The sequence below is a fragment of the Chiloscyllium plagiosum genome, chromosome 38 (genome assembly GCF_004010195.1).
Source record: "Chiloscyllium plagiosum isolate BGI_BamShark_2017 chromosome 38, ASM401019v2, whole genome shotgun sequence".
NCBI lineage: Eukaryota > Metazoa > Chordata > Chondrichthyes > Orectolobiformes > Hemiscylliidae > Chiloscyllium > Chiloscyllium plagiosum.
The window spans coordinates 3,537,154-3,555,585 of NC_057747.1; the positions used below are offsets into that span (position 1 = coordinate 3,537,154).

Consider the following 18,432-nt stretch of genomic DNA (forward strand, 5'->3'; position numbering starts at 1 on the left):
GGAGGGCGAAGGGAATGCCCAAGCTTAATTTTGCCACCCCACTACCAATTGAGACCCTGAAGCCTTCAATTAATAATGACTTGAGAGCCTCATCCCAGCTGAGCTGCAATTAATTTGAATTCAGGCAGGATGAGGAGGAGTCAGCCTGTCTGACTGCTAACCCAGTGCAGCCAAGTTGTCAGTTTGGGTTCCTCAATCTGCAAGGGTCTGGAACTTGGGTAAAGTTGGCTGCTGAGAGTCAGCTCCAAGCTCCTCCTTTACTGCCTTGTACACCTCTCTCTGTCATCCCAACACTGGAAAGCAGCACCAATGTTTCTTGGTGATGATCCTCCATCTGGGGTTTTAGTTGGTGGTATCCCACTATTCTACTACTGAGTCCTAGAGCTTCTAACTTCTGACAGTCCAGCAGTAACGGGCTGGCGGGACTTCCAGCTCTGGGGCTGTAATTCTGAAAGAAATCTTTCCAGCAGTCTGCCTATTGGAAGATGCAGCAGGCTTCCATTACCTCTGTAGGCCGCAGGGTTCCCTCTTGGAGATTTTTCCACATTTAGTCCAAATAAAATGGGAAAATCTGGCCAAAGTCCTTTTTCGCCACAAATGAAGATCTTGACGACTCACTTTAATCATGAAATAGGCATCTGTAGGGCCTCAGATATAAAAGACCAGTGAAGGCAGGTCCTGGTGCTTACTTCATAGTTTTATGCTCAGGAGCTCAGTTTTGTAAAACTCACCCAAGCACTTACAAGTGGGTGAACCTGCCATTAATTATGTAAAATTACATAGAATGCAGAGAGCAGAAACAGCCCAAGTGACCCAATTGGCATCTGCTGGCATTTGTGTTGCACACCCTCCCACTCCTTTACATCTAACCGTATCAGTATAATCCTCCATTTCCTTTCTCTATATCATGTATTCATAGAGTCAAAGAGATCTATGACCTTTTAGCCCATTGTTACTGTGCCAGTCAGAAACAAGCACCAACCATTCTCATCCCATTTTTCAGCATCTGGCCCATGGTCTTGTATGCCTTGGCATCACAAGTGTACACCTAATTACTTTTGAAATGTTATGCAGGCTTCTGCATCTAGCACCTTTACGGTGAGTTTCTGATTCCCACCACCCTCTGCGTTATTCAACTCAATTTTGCATCATGGTAGTTGGTATCCTACCACTTTCCAGCACTAGGCCCACAACCTTGAACACTATGACATTTTAAGTGCTCAACCACGTGCTTTTTAAAGGCTGTAAGATTTCCTGCATTTACTGCCCTCTCAGGCAGTGCACTCGCTGTCCTTTAGGTTGGAATATCGCAAATCCCCTGTAAACTTTTTGCCCTCTTGTTATTGATCCTTCAACTGAGGGTCATGCTTTCCATGACCCTCAATCTTATTCACCCCGATCTGATAGCTCCCAGTCTTCTCTGCTCTAAAGAAAACAACCCCAAGCTTATCCAGTCTCTCTTCTGAGCTGGATTACTCCATGCCAGGCAATGTCCTGGTGAATCTCCTCTGCACCCTCTCCAATGCATCATGTCCTTCCTATAGTGCAGTGACTAGAATTGCACACGTACTCCAGCTGTGGCCTCACCAAAGTTCTTTATAGCTTCCTGCTCTGATGCTCTTGCATTATATTCAAATGAATACCCTACTGCTTTTATTACAGCTACTTACAACAGACAAAGCTTAATTTTGCATTTGCTCATAATTGGAAACATTTTATCTGTATTTATCCATTCAAAGCCTTTTGTAATCTTAATAATTTCTATTGAACCACCCTTCAATCTTCGTTATTCCGGAGATAAAAATCCACAACCTGTTCAGCCTTCCCTGATAGTTGAACAGTCCCACCTGCCTCAGAGATGTGTCGTAACATCTTTGAACACATTAATTAAAATAACTATACCCATTGTTGGGTTCTTGCGATGCTGAGGTAGTGCCCGAACCTCTGAACCAGGAGGCTCTGCTCCACAGTTTTGTAATAACACCTCTGAACAGGATGATTGAAAATATATATATCAAGTGACATGGTCAGCGTTGTGAGCAATTCACCCCCTAATCCACACAGCACTCGGACAGAGGGGCTGCTCTGCAGCTATCATCCAACACTTCAGTCATGATGTTCAGGAGAACAAGTTGGGCATACGGGTCTGAATTGTGTTGTGAAGTCTTGGATGTCACCTACTGGCTGAATATCCAACGGCAGACCTGCACTGCCTCTTCCAGCAGAAGGCCCATCGAAACACATGCCAATCAGGCAGATAGGAAGGCACCATCATATGTCTCGGAATCAAGACTCCTGGGACAGAAATCTGATCCAGAGTGAGCTGCTGGCCAATCAGAGGCCATCAGCTCATGTACTCAGCAATGTCATGGCAGTCTCTGGGCATGGAACAGCTGCATCAGAGATCTAGGATAAAGATCAGTGATCTGTGGGGAAGTGGGGTTTCTCAGATTAGGGGGGAAGGGATGACAATGATAAAAGTTGGCTCCTCGTGAGCACCCATCCTCAAAAGTCCAGTTCCTTCATCAGGCAACAACTGCCTTTGATTGAGCGACACAGCCCCCTCCCCAAAGTGACAAACTCCCCACACAGTTAGACCTGTTGAGTACATCATATGGTGGTGGGCAGCTGGCTTAATCCCCAGCCTTTAACTGGCTGCCTAATTCTTTCAATATCTGGGGCTGAAGTGTGTCTTTCTCACCGATGGTGAAGATCGGAAATTGGTAGGGTTTGTGTCCATCATCACTCTGCCTCACTTAGTGGCTTTCCCACCCTCAAAACACAGAGGATTGTCATGGTGACAATGCAAAGTGTCTAAGCCTGTGAGCAACTCTCCTATAAGTGTGAACTGGCCCCATACTTTTATAAACACGCAAAGCATTACATAAATCCATTGCCTATCGCACAGGAGCTGAATATAACGTTATCTATTACATTGATAGGGAACATGGATTTTACAGTCAAAACTCTTTATATTTTAATTCTCAATTTTAAATTGTTCTTTTCCAAGATCAAGTCCAATGCTGAAGGCACAGATGCTGGCCTGCATTTAATCTTGCTCCATTCGTCTGAATCCTCCTCCCCCCACCCCCCATCCTCCTCTTTGCACCTGATTCTAATGCATGGTATCTTTCCTTCCCTCGATCACAAGCAGCCTCTTAAATCTCTTCCAACTGTCAGCCATCTCTCTCAGTGCAGGATGTGGCACTCTCAGTTTAGTCTGGGGCTTCTGATACCAACAAATCTGTCATTCTAAATTTGCTGCAGATTATGTTCTCTTTTCAATGCAGGGTGATATATGATATGCAAGGCCCTATTGATTGCCTGATCTTGTGGCAAAGGCTCCAGAAATGAACTTGAAATGAACATCATGCTTCAACTCATTGTGCGTATAATACTCTACTTAATCCCGCATTTTTCACTGCTATGGAATTCAATTGATCAATCATGTTTCACTGATAGTACCATTTCAGGGTGTTATTGCTGTTCCATTTCAAGGCTTGACCTTTCCTTGGCTAGGCCAGGAGATGAGCTTAAACCAACTCGGGGAAAGAAAGCACCATCTCCTCATAGCAAGTCACTACATTTGTATTGAACCTGCTATTTTTACTTCTTACTTTAGTCTGTGTGGGGTCAATATCAGAACCCCGTGCACGGTGTGTGGTCCATACAAACAGAACTATATGTCTAAGATTGTAAGAGGGCGCTCATTGAGGATGTTGGCTGTGAGGTTAATCATGATGGCAATTCACGCCTGAGTCATTTCAAGATGTGTGGGGTGAAATACAGCCTAGCATCTAATCGAGGGATCCAGGTAGTTTAACAAAGTCCAGAGACTGAGTTACATCTAGGATCTAATTGAGGGTTTTAGATGCAGAATAATGAATGCCCTATACTGGGTTACAGACTGAGATCCTATCAAAGGGGTATAATTGAATCCTACACAGAACAATGGATTACAAGGAGTAGTCACATGCTAGTATCTAATAATGGGGGGAGCTGGTTGGGTGGGAGTGAAGGGGTAGGGGATTTGGTTGTTGGTGACCAGCATTATATGCTGAAGACACAGTTCATTTGTTATCCTGAAATCTGAAAAGTGACAACCAATTTAGCCGTGTAGAAAGGCCCTGAATGAGCCTTTATTTAAAACGACTGAGGACATTTTTCTTCACTAAAGATGCCATACAAATGCACTTTGTTGTTGTTGCAGAAGTAGCATTGTATCTGTAAACACGTGAACTCTTATTAATTATGGTGTGAAATACAGGTGATGTCATCCAATCTGGACAGACTTCATTCTACATTTGTAAGTCGTTGAAGTATAATTATTAAGTGTGAGCTGTGAAAGGGTTAATGAGGAAATAAATTATTTTATATTGTTGACAGCAACCTTTTTAAAAGGTACTCCTAAAGTTATCTCAGATCCACCCACAGAGGAGAATGCTACAGCTGTGTCCAAGTCACTGAGGAATAAATGTATCTCTTTCTCGGTCAGCTCCTGCATATCTATTAAACAAATCTTTGTTGGCCTCAATGAACACATTTGTACTTTCTTTTCCATGTCAAATCGTATCAGTTACAATATAGATAGCATCTCAGGGATATGGCCACGGATCTGTGTTGCTGTCTCAGTACAGGCTTTTCCTGGACGACTCCCTTGGGGCCTTTCACACTGGCACCAGTTGTTGCTGTATCAAACTCAATTGTTCTCCTCGGTACAGAAACAAATAGAGTCATTAATTACTCTCTATCAGCCTGGGTCTACTACATAGGACAATCGATATAAGGCATTTATCATTCACTCCAGCTCCACAAGCTCTTAGTGCAAAATGATAATAAACCTCAGTACCTTCTCAACCAGCAGTTAGAGTTACTTTTTGACACTGAACAGTGCTGTGTGCAGTTATCACAATTTTTTTTTGTCTAGTTAAATTGGGTGTTATTTTATTTTAAATTTGACACTGGAGTGGAAAAGAGGGAGGTGATGGCTTAGCGGGATTATCTATTGGCTATTAATTCAGAGGCCCAGGTAATGTTCTGTGGACCCGGGTTTGAATCTCACATATGGTGGGTCTTGAACTCAATAAAAATCTAGTATCAAGACTCTAATAATGATGATGAAATCATTGCCAATTATGAGAAAAACCTGTCTGGTTCACTAATGCCCCTTAGAATAGGAAACTGCCATCCTCACCTCGTCTAGCCTACATGTGACTCCAGACCCACAGTAATGTGATTGACACTTAACCCTTGGTCAGTTAGGGTGGGCAACAAATGTAGGCCTAGCCAGTGCTGCCACATCCATATGAATGAAGTTTTTACAATGAACTGCTGGTGTGATTGTATCATTCTTATTGTTTAATGTTTATGTTTTTAAAATCGAGAGTTAGGTTATTGGTTTTTTTGAATATTATGATAACCTCTAAAAAGCCTAAGGAAATCACAAATTAATCTTCTTGTGGAGTTGGTTGTGTATCAGTTCACTTGGTAACAGCCAATGGTCTGCCCAACTGAAACTCATCACCTGAGCCCTTTGTAGAGCAGGCCCAGGAATAGGTTTTGCAGAACTGTCTGTCCCGGGCTGGGACGAGTCAATCTCTGCCATGAGTAGTGGCTCTATTTTGGAGTTCAACAATAAATGATATTCCTTTCTCATCAGGCTTCCTGAGTTAATACCTCAGTGACTGGAGTCAAGAGCAACTTTTGTCTTTTCATAAACCCGGTTAGACCATGACAGGGAAATATTGGAAATTACATTACATTACATTACATTACATTACAGTGTGGAAACAGGCCCTTCGACCCAACAAGTCCACACCGACCCGCCGAAGCGAAACCCACCCATACCCCTACATTTACCCCTTACCTAACACTACGGGCAATTTAGCATGGCCAATTCACCTAACCTGCACATCTTTGGACTGTGGGAGGAAACCGGAGCAAACCCACGCAGACACGGGGAGAATGTGCAAACTCCACACAGTCAGTCGCCTGAGGCGGGAATTGAACCTGGGTCTCTGGCGCTGTGAGGCAGCAGTGCTAACCACTGTGCCACCGTGCCGCCCACGGTGTTTGGGGAACTGGAACCTTATGATACAGGTGTGGAGGATTGACCCCAGTATGCCAAAAAAATGAAATTGTCTTTTCAGGCAAATGGTATAGAAGGGGATCACTGATAAAAAGTCATTCTCCTGACCATTTGTGAAATGCTGACTTTCATCAAATTAAAGAGTTTAACCTACCCACCTGGCAATCCTGGAGTCAATCACACTTGACAAGTGGGAGTAGACCCACTATGACTCCAACCCAAAAGCGAGCACACCCGCTTGCTTTTTAGGGAGTCCCCGGCTTGTGCCATCTTTCAAAGTGTGATGGAGAACACGTGCATAGAGTGGCAGTCTATCTGGATGATGTTTGAATCTCATGAGCTACTGTTCAGTCACATTTGGAGAGTTTGGAGCAGCTTGCATCTGGCTAAAAAGGGACAAACGTGCATTCCAGGTGAATGAGGTACAGAGTTGACAAGGTCAGATTATACCCTGTCGGAGAGAAGGTGAAGGACGCAAATAGGGCTCCAACTCTAAGGAACACCGTGGAGCTGAAGTGTTTTCTAGATCTCATAAATAATGATAGGAAATTGATACTCAACCTGACAACCCTTCTGGCACCCCTGCATGTCCTGCTAAAAGAAAATCAGAAATGATAGTGGCAAATGCTACAAGAGAAAATGTATGCAAACAGCAAACAAGAACTATTACCAACAAATACATTAGCCCTGAGACCATTCATTGCAACCTGTGACACTCCCCCTATGGGATAGGGATGGTATTGTTTCACCTTTGAGACATTGGGACAGAATGTCTAATTGCATCCAAATCAGTTTATTCATATTGAGAAAGAAGGTTTGGCCATTGTATTCACAGCGAAAACATTCCACTAGTATATCTATGGTCCACATTTCCCATAGTAATCTCTGCTGGGCCTCTTCAAGGAAGACAAGGCAATTCCTCCCATTGTGTTAGCTCAGATCCAATGCTAGACACTGCTATTACGTGCTTATGGATATACTTTGGAGCATTGTTCAGGGAGATATATAGTCAATATAGATGCCCCGAGCCTCCATTTGCTACCCACCAGCCTACATTCACCTCAAAAGACGGATGAAGTTATCATGAACTTCAAGGACCCGCTACCAGTGCCAGCCAAGCAAATCCAGGCCTGGACTCAGAAGGACCCTATTGAGGAAGTTACATCATATCATCCTAAATGGTGGACCGCAAGAATGTCTTACAGAGGAGTTGAAACCCTAGCTCTAAAAGTGTCAGGTTTGATTCCAGAAGATGGTATTATCTTGTGGGGAGCCTGCCCCACATCCAGGCCAGCATCTGACACTTCAAAAATTGCACAATGGCCACCCAGGAATTTCTGAAATGGAAATGCTTACAAAGACCTGTGTTTTGTGGTCTGGCAGAATCACGGATAATGAAAACTTAGTCAAAATGGAAAACCCTCTAAGAAAACTAGAAGGGCTTATCAGCAGCCTCTTTATACCCATGGGAATGGCAGAGGAGACCCTCAATGCGGATATGTGCAGATTTCACATGGCCATTGATGGGGTCTACATTCTTGATCCTTATCGAGACCCATTGAAAATGGATCAACATGCCCTGAATGACCTCAACTGCCTCTTATTACACCACAGAAACAATTCTGCCAGTCTTCTAGGACACACAGTATGCCCGAAGTTCATGCGACCAGGTAACAGGAACCCATTTCCAGTGGGGAATTCAAGTCTTTATGAAGACAAATGAAGTAAGACACATCCACACAGCACCCTATCACCCATCCTCAAATGACTGAGCAGGCAGTTCAGGTATTCCAAAGTAACATGAGAAAGCAAACTCTAGGGTCTTTGGAAATGAAGCTTGACTATTTCCCCTTCAACTGTACTACAACATTGCATATGAAGACAGGAGTAGCCCTGGTAGAACCACTGATGGGCCAATGCCTTCAGAGTAGACTTAGCCTGACATTCCCAAACTTGGGCAACAAGATTGAAATAAAACAAGAAGACCAGAAAAGGGGACACAATGGGCATAGGCCAGACAGAGATTTATATCGGGAGATACAGTCCATGTAAGGAACTTTGGTGATGGCCTTTCATGGATTCCAGGATTCACCCTTACTAAAACAGGACCAGTTTCATACATGTTGAAACCAGGAGAAGGTCACAAAAAAACTCACTTCTGTCCAGAGAGGCAATTGTTGCGATGGACACAACACCATTGGCATCCTGTAGACAGGAAACTACATTCACCAAAAACTCAAGTGCCAGTCCTGAGGATCATGAGGACTTGGAGATGGAGACAGAGGCAGCGGAAACTCAGTCGGAGGCCACCACTCAGGATGAGACCCTGCAGTCGGGCTTCGATGGTTTTCACAGAAGTGATGATTGCCCGCTCGCGATCAGAGTTAGAAAGCAACAGAAATGGGACCGTGGACAAAGCGACACAAGGCACTCCATCATCACAGGAGTGAAAGGAAGCCTCAGATTTAGCAAAGGAGGGATGTGCTATCCCCTACAAAGCCCATGGGGAATCACTCATTAATTTCCCTATGGAGGCCATTGAATATGAGTTCCCTTGGTAACAGGAAATGGCCTGCCCATTTGGATCTTATCACTTGAGCCTTTTATAAAGCAGACCAAGGGATGGGTTTGCCCTGGACTGGATCTAGTCTATGTCTGTCACAAGTAGTGGCTCAATTTTGGTATTCAAAATGAATACCAACAGTCGGGCTTCCCGAGTTATTACAAATATCGAAATTATCAGGCAAGCCCTCATCCCCTCCACCCACCTCCCCAACATTTGCAACACTCCAGGGGTCACCTGTTTTGGTTCTCTTTCAGAAAGGACATAATTGCATTAGAAGCAGTTGACAGAAATTTTGCTTGACTGATTTCTGGGATGGAGGGTGTTGTCTTATGAGGAAATGTTGACAGGTTGGGCTTGCATCTGTTGGAGATTAGATGTGTGAGCAGTGATCTTAGATAAGATCCTGAAGGGACCTGACCAGATCGATGTTGAAGGATGTTTCCCCTTGTGGAAGAAATTGGAACTACAGGACACAGTTTAAAAATCGGAGGTGCTCCATATCATATAGAGTCTGCAGTGTGGTGCTGGAAAAGCACAGCAGGTTACGCAGCATCCAAGGAGCAGGAAAATTGATGTTTCGGGCAAAAGCCCATCATCAAGAAGATAACTTATTTCTCTGAGAGGATCATAGGCCTGTGGAAACTTCTTGCCCCAAAAATAAGAGGGACGGGGTCGATGACAATTTTTATGTCTGAGCTAGTTCATTCTTGATTAATAAAGAAGTTAAAGGATATCGGGGTAGGTAGAAAAGTCAAGCTGAGGGTACAGTTGGATCATCTGTAATTTTAGTGAATAGCAAGCCAGTCTTGAGGGGCTCAGTAGTCTACCCCTACTCCTAATTTGTATATTTGTGTGTAGAGTTCGTTGTCGAACATTTGGTTACTGCAGCAGGCAGCTGGAAGAGAAAATTCCAAGTGGCTTTGAAAATAATTGTGGATTAGTCTTCCAAGAAAATGGAGATCATCATTTACACAGCCTTGGAGATTGGAACCAAAGGCTGATTTGTTCTGCCACATGATCCTGGGAAGGCCGCGTTGTTTGATGGTCGGGGTCAATGGTGGTCCATGGGCATATGATGGATATCGGCAGGAGGGGTTATAATGAAACACCAGGAACACGCCCAGCCAAGACTAGCCCTCAGTGAAACCAGACAGTGATAATCATGGTGTGACGAGGTCTTGCCATCCCAACCCCACTCCCGGGAATGGTCTTTCCCTACGGGGTCTCCTTACAATGTTGGAGTTTGGACCCCTGTATTTTGTAGTGATACCAAACCCTATTAACTCAGTCTACTGTCAAAGCCATTTTGGTATGATCATGAGCAAGCTTGTTTCCAATCAGTAATGGATAACCCTCGTATTAGTGATTGGGAATCAGCTGTTACCAGTGTGTGGCTGTCTTTTTGATGGTTTGACTGAAGACTTTATGAAAAAAGCATTGAGTGGAAAAGCAAAGTACCTATGTTATAAAGTTCTGATTAGGACCTAACTATTCAGTTCTGGGTATCACACTGTAGGAAAGATGTGAAAGTCCCTGAGAGGACACAAAGATTATTTAGCAGGAGGGATGAGGGATTTCAGCTAAACATGCGGCTTCAGATGGTAAGTAGAGATTTGGTTGAGATCTACAAGTGCTATCTTCAATAAGGTAGACAAGAAAAAACTTGTCCCACTGCCTGATGATACCAGGACCATGGTGACACAGATTTAAGACTTTGGATAAGAGATGGAAGGTAGAAGAAGCTTTTTATGCAGCACATGGTAATGATCTGAAACTTGCAGCTTACAAGGGTGATGGAAGTGGAGGCAATCAATGATTTCTAAAGGATATTCAGTGGAGACTTGGTAAGAAATAAACTTTCAAGGGTGCAAAGTTTGAGGGGGAATGTGAGACTGACCAGATTGCTTCACAAGGTACCAGTATGGGCTTGATGAGTTAAATAACCCCCTTCCATGCTATGCTTACCTCTATGACTTGCTTGGACCCCAGGCTAATCAGTTGTTGAATCGCAAGTTGAAGTCCCAGTCCAGAAGCTCAATCTAAGCTGTCACTCCGGTGAAATATGAGCAAGGGCTCATAAATATATTAGTGTGGCACGGTGGCACAGTGGTTAACACTGCTGCTTCACAGCGCCAGAGACCCTGGTTCAATTCCCACTTCAGGCGACTGACTGTGTGAAGTTTGCAAGTTCTCCCCGTGTCTGTGTGGGTTTCCTCCGGGTGCTCCAGTTTCTTCCCACAGTCCAAAGATGTGCAGGTCAGGTTAATTGGCCATACTAAATTGCCCGTAGTGTTAGGTAAGGAGTAAATGTAGGGTTATGGGTGGGTTGCGCTTCGGCGGGTCGGTGTGGACTTGTTGGGCCGAAGGGCCTGTTTCCACGCTGTAATGTAATCTAAAAAAAAGTGTTGCATCATTGGTGGTGCCATTTTTCTGCTGTGATCCTAAACTGACCTTTCTCTCCCCATTGGGGGCACATAAAGGATAGTACACAGTTTTTAAAACTCAATAAGAGTGTTTGTCCTGTTCAATATTTATCCATCAACCAAATAAAAACGGATCATCTGATAACACGGGATGGCACAGTGGCTAGCGGTTAGCATTGCTGCCTCACAGCACCAGAGACCCGGGTTCAATTCCCGCCTCAGGCGACTGACTGTGTGGAGTTTGCATATTCTCCCTGTGTCTGCATGGGTTTTCTCCGGGTGCTCTGGTTTCCTCCCACAGACCAAAATGTGCAGGTTAGGTGAATTGGCCATGCTAAATTGCCCATAGTGTTAGGTGAAGGGATAAATGTAGGGGAATGGGTCTGGGTGGGTTGCGCTTCGGTGGGTCGATGTGGACTTGCTGGGACAAAGGGCCTGTTTCCACACTGTAAGTAATTAACATAACATAAAGTAATTTGCATTCCGTAGAACTTGCTGCTTGTGAATTAGCTTTTGTTGTTTCCAAAATTACAGTACACCTAAAAACTATTTAATTGGTTGGAAAGCTGTTTGGGACATTATAGGATTGCTTTGGAATATTAAGCATCTCCCTCTTCACTGGAACTGACAATATACTTCACCTCAGATCTTTTTCTCAGTTATGACAATTATTTAATGGACTCGATGAGAGAAGATTTGATCATCTTCTTGTTTGTGATTACTTTCTCTGCTGTACCTCCTACCCTCAGATACATCAAGCTCAGCAAATGTCTGCCATTCTGTCCCCATTTGCCATCATTCACACAGACAAACATCATCCAGTAGGGGTCAGTAGATGCCAGTCAATAGCCAGAACCCTCACATGGGGGAAGAAAGGGAGTGGGGTTAGGGGTGCAGCAAAGGTAAGTATTCATTTATCACTTTGACTGTAGCCCCTGAGATTAGGTACACACAGGCAGCCCTCGATGGGCAGCCTTCCAGCTGTGTAAGTCACAGAACTGAAAAAGATGTGTGAATCAAGCCACTGGGTCAAATCCCCAGTGCCAGGGATTACTGAATGTCGCACTGCAGGTTGTACAGGTCTGTTTCAGGACTGTTTCAGCTGAAGCTTTCCCAGTTCTGTGTTACTGATTCATTCAGTGAACAGGCAGCACTGCTCCTGACCAGCGTAGTTATTTTTCTCTTGTCAGTTTATATCACAATCCTGCTGAGGTTAAACAAGGTGGGATACTCAAATCTCAACTTCATTCCAATGAATCCCCTTCTTACCCTCTCCCTCCATGTTGGCTACACCAAATATCACTGATCCCTTCAGAGGATCATTGCTATTAATGTCAATTGTGGCTCATGCTTTCAGAGTCAGGAGATTGTGAGATGTAAGCCTTCACTCCAAAGACTTGAGAAATAATCTAGACAATCATCTGAGATTGTGTTGGTTAACAAATAGAGGCCCTCTCTACCCTCCCAGGTGGATGGATAAGAAGCTCTGGCACTGCACGAAGAAGCAGTGGGGTCTTTACCCCAGCATCTTGTCTAATACTCGTGGTGAAAATAAATGATCTGATTCCTTCTTACAGGACTTTGCCGGCCCTCAACACACCATCAGAGTGTCATCCTTGTATTAGGTGCTCAAGTTTCTGATTGAGATCCTTTTCAAGCTCACAGCCTCCGGAATCCAAAACATGAATGCTGTCTGTGTAGATAATATAGCTGTGCTCTAGGATCCTTTGGCAGACAAGGACTGGACACATCATCCCAGTGAGAACTGATGAACATTTATTGACAATTGGAACTAGGTGCAGAGGTGTGGTTGAGTACTAGAACCTTCTTCCATCAGATTCCCCATTCACATGTGATCTGATATGATTTGATATTGATGACATTGCAGTCGAGCTCTTAGCATTTGCTTTTAACCCCATACAAATTAGCTGCTATGTTTTCTAGAAATTCCTAACATACTGGTGGGGAAGAAACATAGCTAATGTGCCAGTCAAAGGCCTTTCTTCTGAGTTTCTATCTCCGTAGATGCTGAATATTTCTACCATTCTCTATTTTGGTTTCAAAATATACTTCATTGGATATAAAGCACACTGAGGTGTCCTCATAATGTGAAAGGTGCTACATGATAATGGCAAGCCCTTACATTCTAAATGAGCAGAAATATTTACAGTTTACGGTGGCTCAGTGGTTAGCACTGCTGCCTCATAGCGCCAGGGACCTGTGTTCGATTCCAGCCTCGGGCGATTGTCTGTGTGGAGTTTGCACATTCTCCCCGTGTCTGCATGGGTTTCCTTCGGGTGCTCCGGTTTCTTCCCACAGTCCAAAGATGATCAGGTTAGGTGATTTGGCCGTGCTAAATTATCCATAGTGTTAAGGGATGTGTAGGTTAGGGGTAAATATAGAATAATAGGGTAGCATGCGATACTCTTCGGAGGGTTGGCATGAACATGTTGGGCTGGATGGCTTGTTTCCACACTGTAGGGATTCTATGTTTGCTACCCAGTCCTCGAGTGGGTAGATCTGTGCATGATGATGATATTCACTGCGTTGGTCATACAAATCATGTACAGATTGACCTGTCTCTTCATAGCAAGTATCAATTCAATCTGCAATGTAGACTTGCTGGCTCTTTCTGCCTCTTTCTGGCAGTTACTCCCTGGCTGTTATCACAAATGTCTTAATTTATTTTTCTTTACCCTTTCACGGGATGTAGACATTGCTGGCAAGGCCAGCATTTGTTGCCCATCCCTATTTGCCCTCAAATTGGAGTGGCTTGCTCTGCCATTCCAGGGAGAGGTTAAGAGCCAACCCACATTGTTGTGGTCTGGAGTCACGTGTAGGTCAGACCATATAAACATGGCAGATTTCCCACCGTAAAGACCATTGAGAGCCAGGAAGTTTTTATCAAACTTGTATAGTTATGATTTCCATTACTGAGAATAGTTTTCAAATCCCGGTATTTTTAATTGAATTTAGCTTTCACCAGTTGCCATGGTGGGATTTGACCCAGAGTATTCACTGAAGTCTCTGGATTACTAGGCTAGTGACACTAACATTATATCCCATATCTCTTCCTCCCTGGTATTGACAGGGTCCTGGTTCAGTTTCTGATTGATTTATGATGTTAAGCTTGAGAGAGAACTGTATCTCCGGCAGCCGGAGTCTGACCTTTCGCTTGCTCTTAAGATAACTTTGTGAAAATACTGAACTAAGCAAGAATCGTGCTGTCTAGAATTTGTTCCAGAAACCTATTCAAAGGACACATTATTCGGTAAGCTCAGAAACACATTCTTGAGCTGACTGACAATGAGATGCTCTGAATGAACAAAGGTGCACCATTCCCTTACACATCCTGATGACCACAGAACTTTCACATCCACATATCACAAGTGATTCAGTTCTGCCTCAGGAATAAAATAACATTTCTGTCAAAGCCTCCAGCTCAAGACTCATTGCATTTTCAAATTCTTGATTTTCATTCAATATTCCCATCTGTACAGCATATCCAGAAAGAAAAAAGCTAGTATCTAAGTGGTGAGAGCTCTGAGATGCAGAGGGATCCATATATCGTAGTGCATGGATCATAGGTTTGTCTGTGGGTATAGCAGGTGATCATGAAAGTTAATAGAATGCAATGATTTATTGCAAAATGAATTGAATGCAAGAGTTGGGGAGGTTATGCTTCAGATATACTTGCATAACAGGTCAACACAAAGAGTAAACTAAACAGCAGATACCAGTAGCCAATATCTGTGCTGTAAAAGAAAGAAGTCTCACAGGCTCAAGCAGTCATTACAACTATCAGAAAAGAATATTCCATATTAGTGACTTCTTGAAAACTATCAGTGACATCTTGAAGATTAGCACAAGTAGAACACAGCTATTGATAAGCAAAGGTCAAATGCTTCCTCATACAGAGAGATTGATGTGATAGAACATCCACCACAATGAGAGATGGCAAGATGGTGGCACAGTAAAACACTCCAACCGGACCTCCTCTGCTCCGTCCTCTGCTCTTTCTTTTACATCCTTTCTCTTTTATTTCCTCCATTCTGCATTTTCTTTTCAACTAAGGAACTCAGCTGGGGGGAACAGGGGAGCTGGCGCGCCCGGAGGCAAGTCCTGCAGTGGAGGTCAGTGCGTGGAAGCATTCCTGCAGCATAGTCCGGTGTGGGGAAGTAGACCCGGAGCAGAGGTCATTGTTGGGAAGTAGTCCCGGAGCAGAGGTCGGTGTGGGGAAGTAGTCCTGGAGAGGAGGCCAGCGTAGGGAAATAAGCCTAGAGAAGGGACCATTGTGGGGAAGTGGTCCTGGAGCGGTGGCCGGTGTGGGGAAGTAGTCCCAAAGCAGTGGTCAGTGTGGGGAAGTATTCCCGGAGTGGAGGCCGGTGTGGGGAAGTAGTCCCAAAGCAGTGGCCGGTGTGGGGAAGTAGTCCCAGAATGGAGGCTGGTGTGGGGAAGTACTCCTAGAGAAGGGGCCAGTGTGGGGAAGTAGTCCTGAAGCGGTGGCCAATGTGGGGAAGTAGTCCCGGAGAGAAGGCCGCAGTGGGGAAGTAGTACCGGAGGGGAGGCCAGTGTGGAAGTAGTCCCGGAATGGAGGCTGCTGTGGGGAAGTAGACCCGGAGTGGAGGCCAGTGTGGAAGTAGTCCCGGAGTGGAGGCTGCTGTGGGGAAGTAGTCCCGGAGTGGAGGCTGCTGTGGGGAAGTAGACCCGGAGTGGAGGCCGCTGTGGGGAAGTAGTCCCAGAGTGGAGGCCAGTGTGGGGAAGTAGTCCTGGAGAGGAGGCCGGTGTGGGAAGTAGTCCTGGAGTGGAGGCCAGTGTGGGGAAGTAGTCCTGGAGTGGAGGCCGGTGTGGGGAAGTAGTCCTGGTGCGGTGGCCGGTGTGGGGAAGTAGTCCTGGAGCGGTGGCCGGTGTGGGGAAGTAGTCCTGGAGCGGTGGCCGGTGTGGGGAAGTAGTCCCGGAGTGGAGGCCGGTGTGGGGAAGTAGTCCTGGAGTGGTGGCCGGTGTGGAGAAGTAGTCCCGGAGTGGAGGCCGGTGTGGGAAAGTCGTCCTAGAGCGGTGGCCAGTGTGGGGAAGTAGTCCCGGAGTGGAGGCCGGTGTGGGGAAGTAGTCCCGGAGAGGAGGCCGCTGTGGGGAAGTAGTCCTGGAGTAGAGGCCATTGTGGGAAGTAGTCCCGAAGCACAGGTCAGCATGGGGAAGTAATCCTGGAGAAAACTTACCTTGGAGCAGCTGAGAGCCGGTCCAGAGCGGGGATGGTTGTTGGACTGAGGTCTGGCGTGGGCAGTCAGACCACATGTGGAGGCCCCTGCGTTGAGCTTCTGCAATATAATGTTTGTTTGTAATCTGTTTGTCTGACTGTAATGTCTACATTTTCTAAAAATGTCTTAATTCTAACTTATTTCGTGAATCACTGTAAAGTAATGCAACACCTTTTCTTTTTTAATTCCCCTTTTTGTATCTAAGATTTATACCTGGGTACTTGTACAGAAGATGGCACCATGGATTTGGCATTGTAAAACTTTTCACTCTACATCTGTACTTCTATTCTAGAGCACACATCACAATAAATGGATAGTCTCCCAGCAGAAACTAGTGATTCAACCAATCTGAGTTTGACAGCATTTATTTATGTCAGTGGACAGGTAACTAATTTTAAGTATGATGCAGGAGCAAGTGTCTCTGTCCTATCACCACAGCTGGAGAAGCAGAAATTATGGGGATGGAACTATATGGTTTAACTCCCAAAATTAAAGGTACTCTACAAGTAAAACTACAACGCCATAAATGTAAGGAAATTGAAGAGGTGTGTGCAATTCACAATCATCATTTCTCACATTTTTGTCTTCACAAAAGTCATTGCTCGAGCAGGAGTTTGACTAGTTGCAAGACAGCAATCGGTTTAGAATAAAACCACTGTCAACCAATTAGCAAAGGAGCAACCAGCAGCCAATCTGATTAGAATTCCTCGACTAATGGCAGGACTCAAAAAGAAAAAAAATCTTTTTTTTAAATTCACTTGTAGGACTTGGGCACTGCTGGCCAGCCAGTCTTTATTGCCCATTTCTAGTTGTCCTTGAGAAGGTGGTGGTGAATTGCTTTCTCGAACAGCTGTGGTCCACGTGTTGTAGCCAGATGTCAATGCCCTTAGGAAGGGAGTTCTGGATTTTGATCCTGTAACAGTGAAGGAACAGACATATTACCAAGTCAGGAAAGGGAGTGACTACAGAAATTTGCCAAAGATACTTAGACAACATCTTTCAAACCCATGATCACTTCAATCTAGAAGGCAAGTGCAGCAGATACATGGGAACACCACCACCTTCAAGTTCCCCTCCAAGTATCTTTGGCAAATTTCTGTAGTGTATCTTGTAGATTCTATGCACTGCTGCCTTTGAGCGTCAGTGGTGGGGGGAGTGAACGTTTGTGGATATGGTGCCAATCAAGTGGGTTGTTTTATCCTGGATGGTGTCAAGCTTCTTGAGTTTTGTTGGAGCTGCGCCCATCCAGGCAAGTGGGGAACATATCATTACACTCGTTACTTATGTCTTGTAGATAGTGGACAGGCTTTAGAGAGTCAGGATGGGAGTTGATTACTGTAGTATTCCTAGACTCTTACCTGCTCTTGTAGCCATTGCATTTTATGGTCAGTCCAGTTTAGTTTCTGGTCAATAATAATCCCCAGGATATTGAAAGTGGGGGAATCAGAGAGAGTGACACTGTTGAATGTCAAGGGGAGATACCTTATTGGTAAAGGTAATTGCCTCTCATTTATGTGGCACATATGTTACTTATTTGTTGCAGCCCCAGCCTGGATATCATCCAGATCTTGTTGCACTTGTACATGGACTGCTTCAATATCTGAGGAGTCATGAACGGTGCTGCACGTTGTGCAGTTATCAGCGAATGTCCTCACTTTTGACTTTATGGTAGAGAGAGGGACATCGATGAAGCAGCTGAAAATAGCTGGGTCTAAGCTACTACCCGGCAGTGATGTGCTGGAGCTGAGATAACTGACTGCAACAAACACAACTATCTTCCTATGTGCCAGGTATGCCTCCAACCACCAGAGAGTTTGCTCCCTGATTCCAACTGGCTCTAGTTTTACCAGGATTCCCTGATGTCACACTCAGTCAAATGCAGCCTTGATGTCTAGGGCTTTCACTTTCGCCTCATTTCTGGAACTTATCTGTTTGAACCAAGGCTATAATGAGGTCAGGAGCTGAGTTACTCTGGGAGCACCCAAACCGAGCGTCATTAAGCAGGTTGTTGCTGAGCAGGTGCTGCTTTGGATTACTTATGTTGGCGTGTGAGAAATGTTCCATACTGTTAACAGGAAAGAAGACTAATTCTACAGGATT

General features: G+C 44.7%; 1 protein-coding gene across 1 annotated transcript in view; it reads right to left on the reverse strand.

Annotated features, from left to right (window-relative positions):
* LOC122541755 (paired box protein Pax-2-like) overlaps positions 1 to 16,384 on the reverse strand; it is a 73,638-nt gene extending 57,254 nt beyond the window's left edge. Inside the window, exon 1 of the mRNA XM_043678697.1 lies at positions 16,294 to 16,384. Coding sequence (XP_043534632.1) covers positions 16,294 to 16,369 — 76 coding nt within the window. The 5' untranslated portion in view covers positions 16,370 to 16,384. The remainder of the gene's footprint in view (positions 1 to 16,293) is intronic.
* Between the last annotated feature and the right edge of the window lie 2,048 nt (positions 16,385 to 18,432).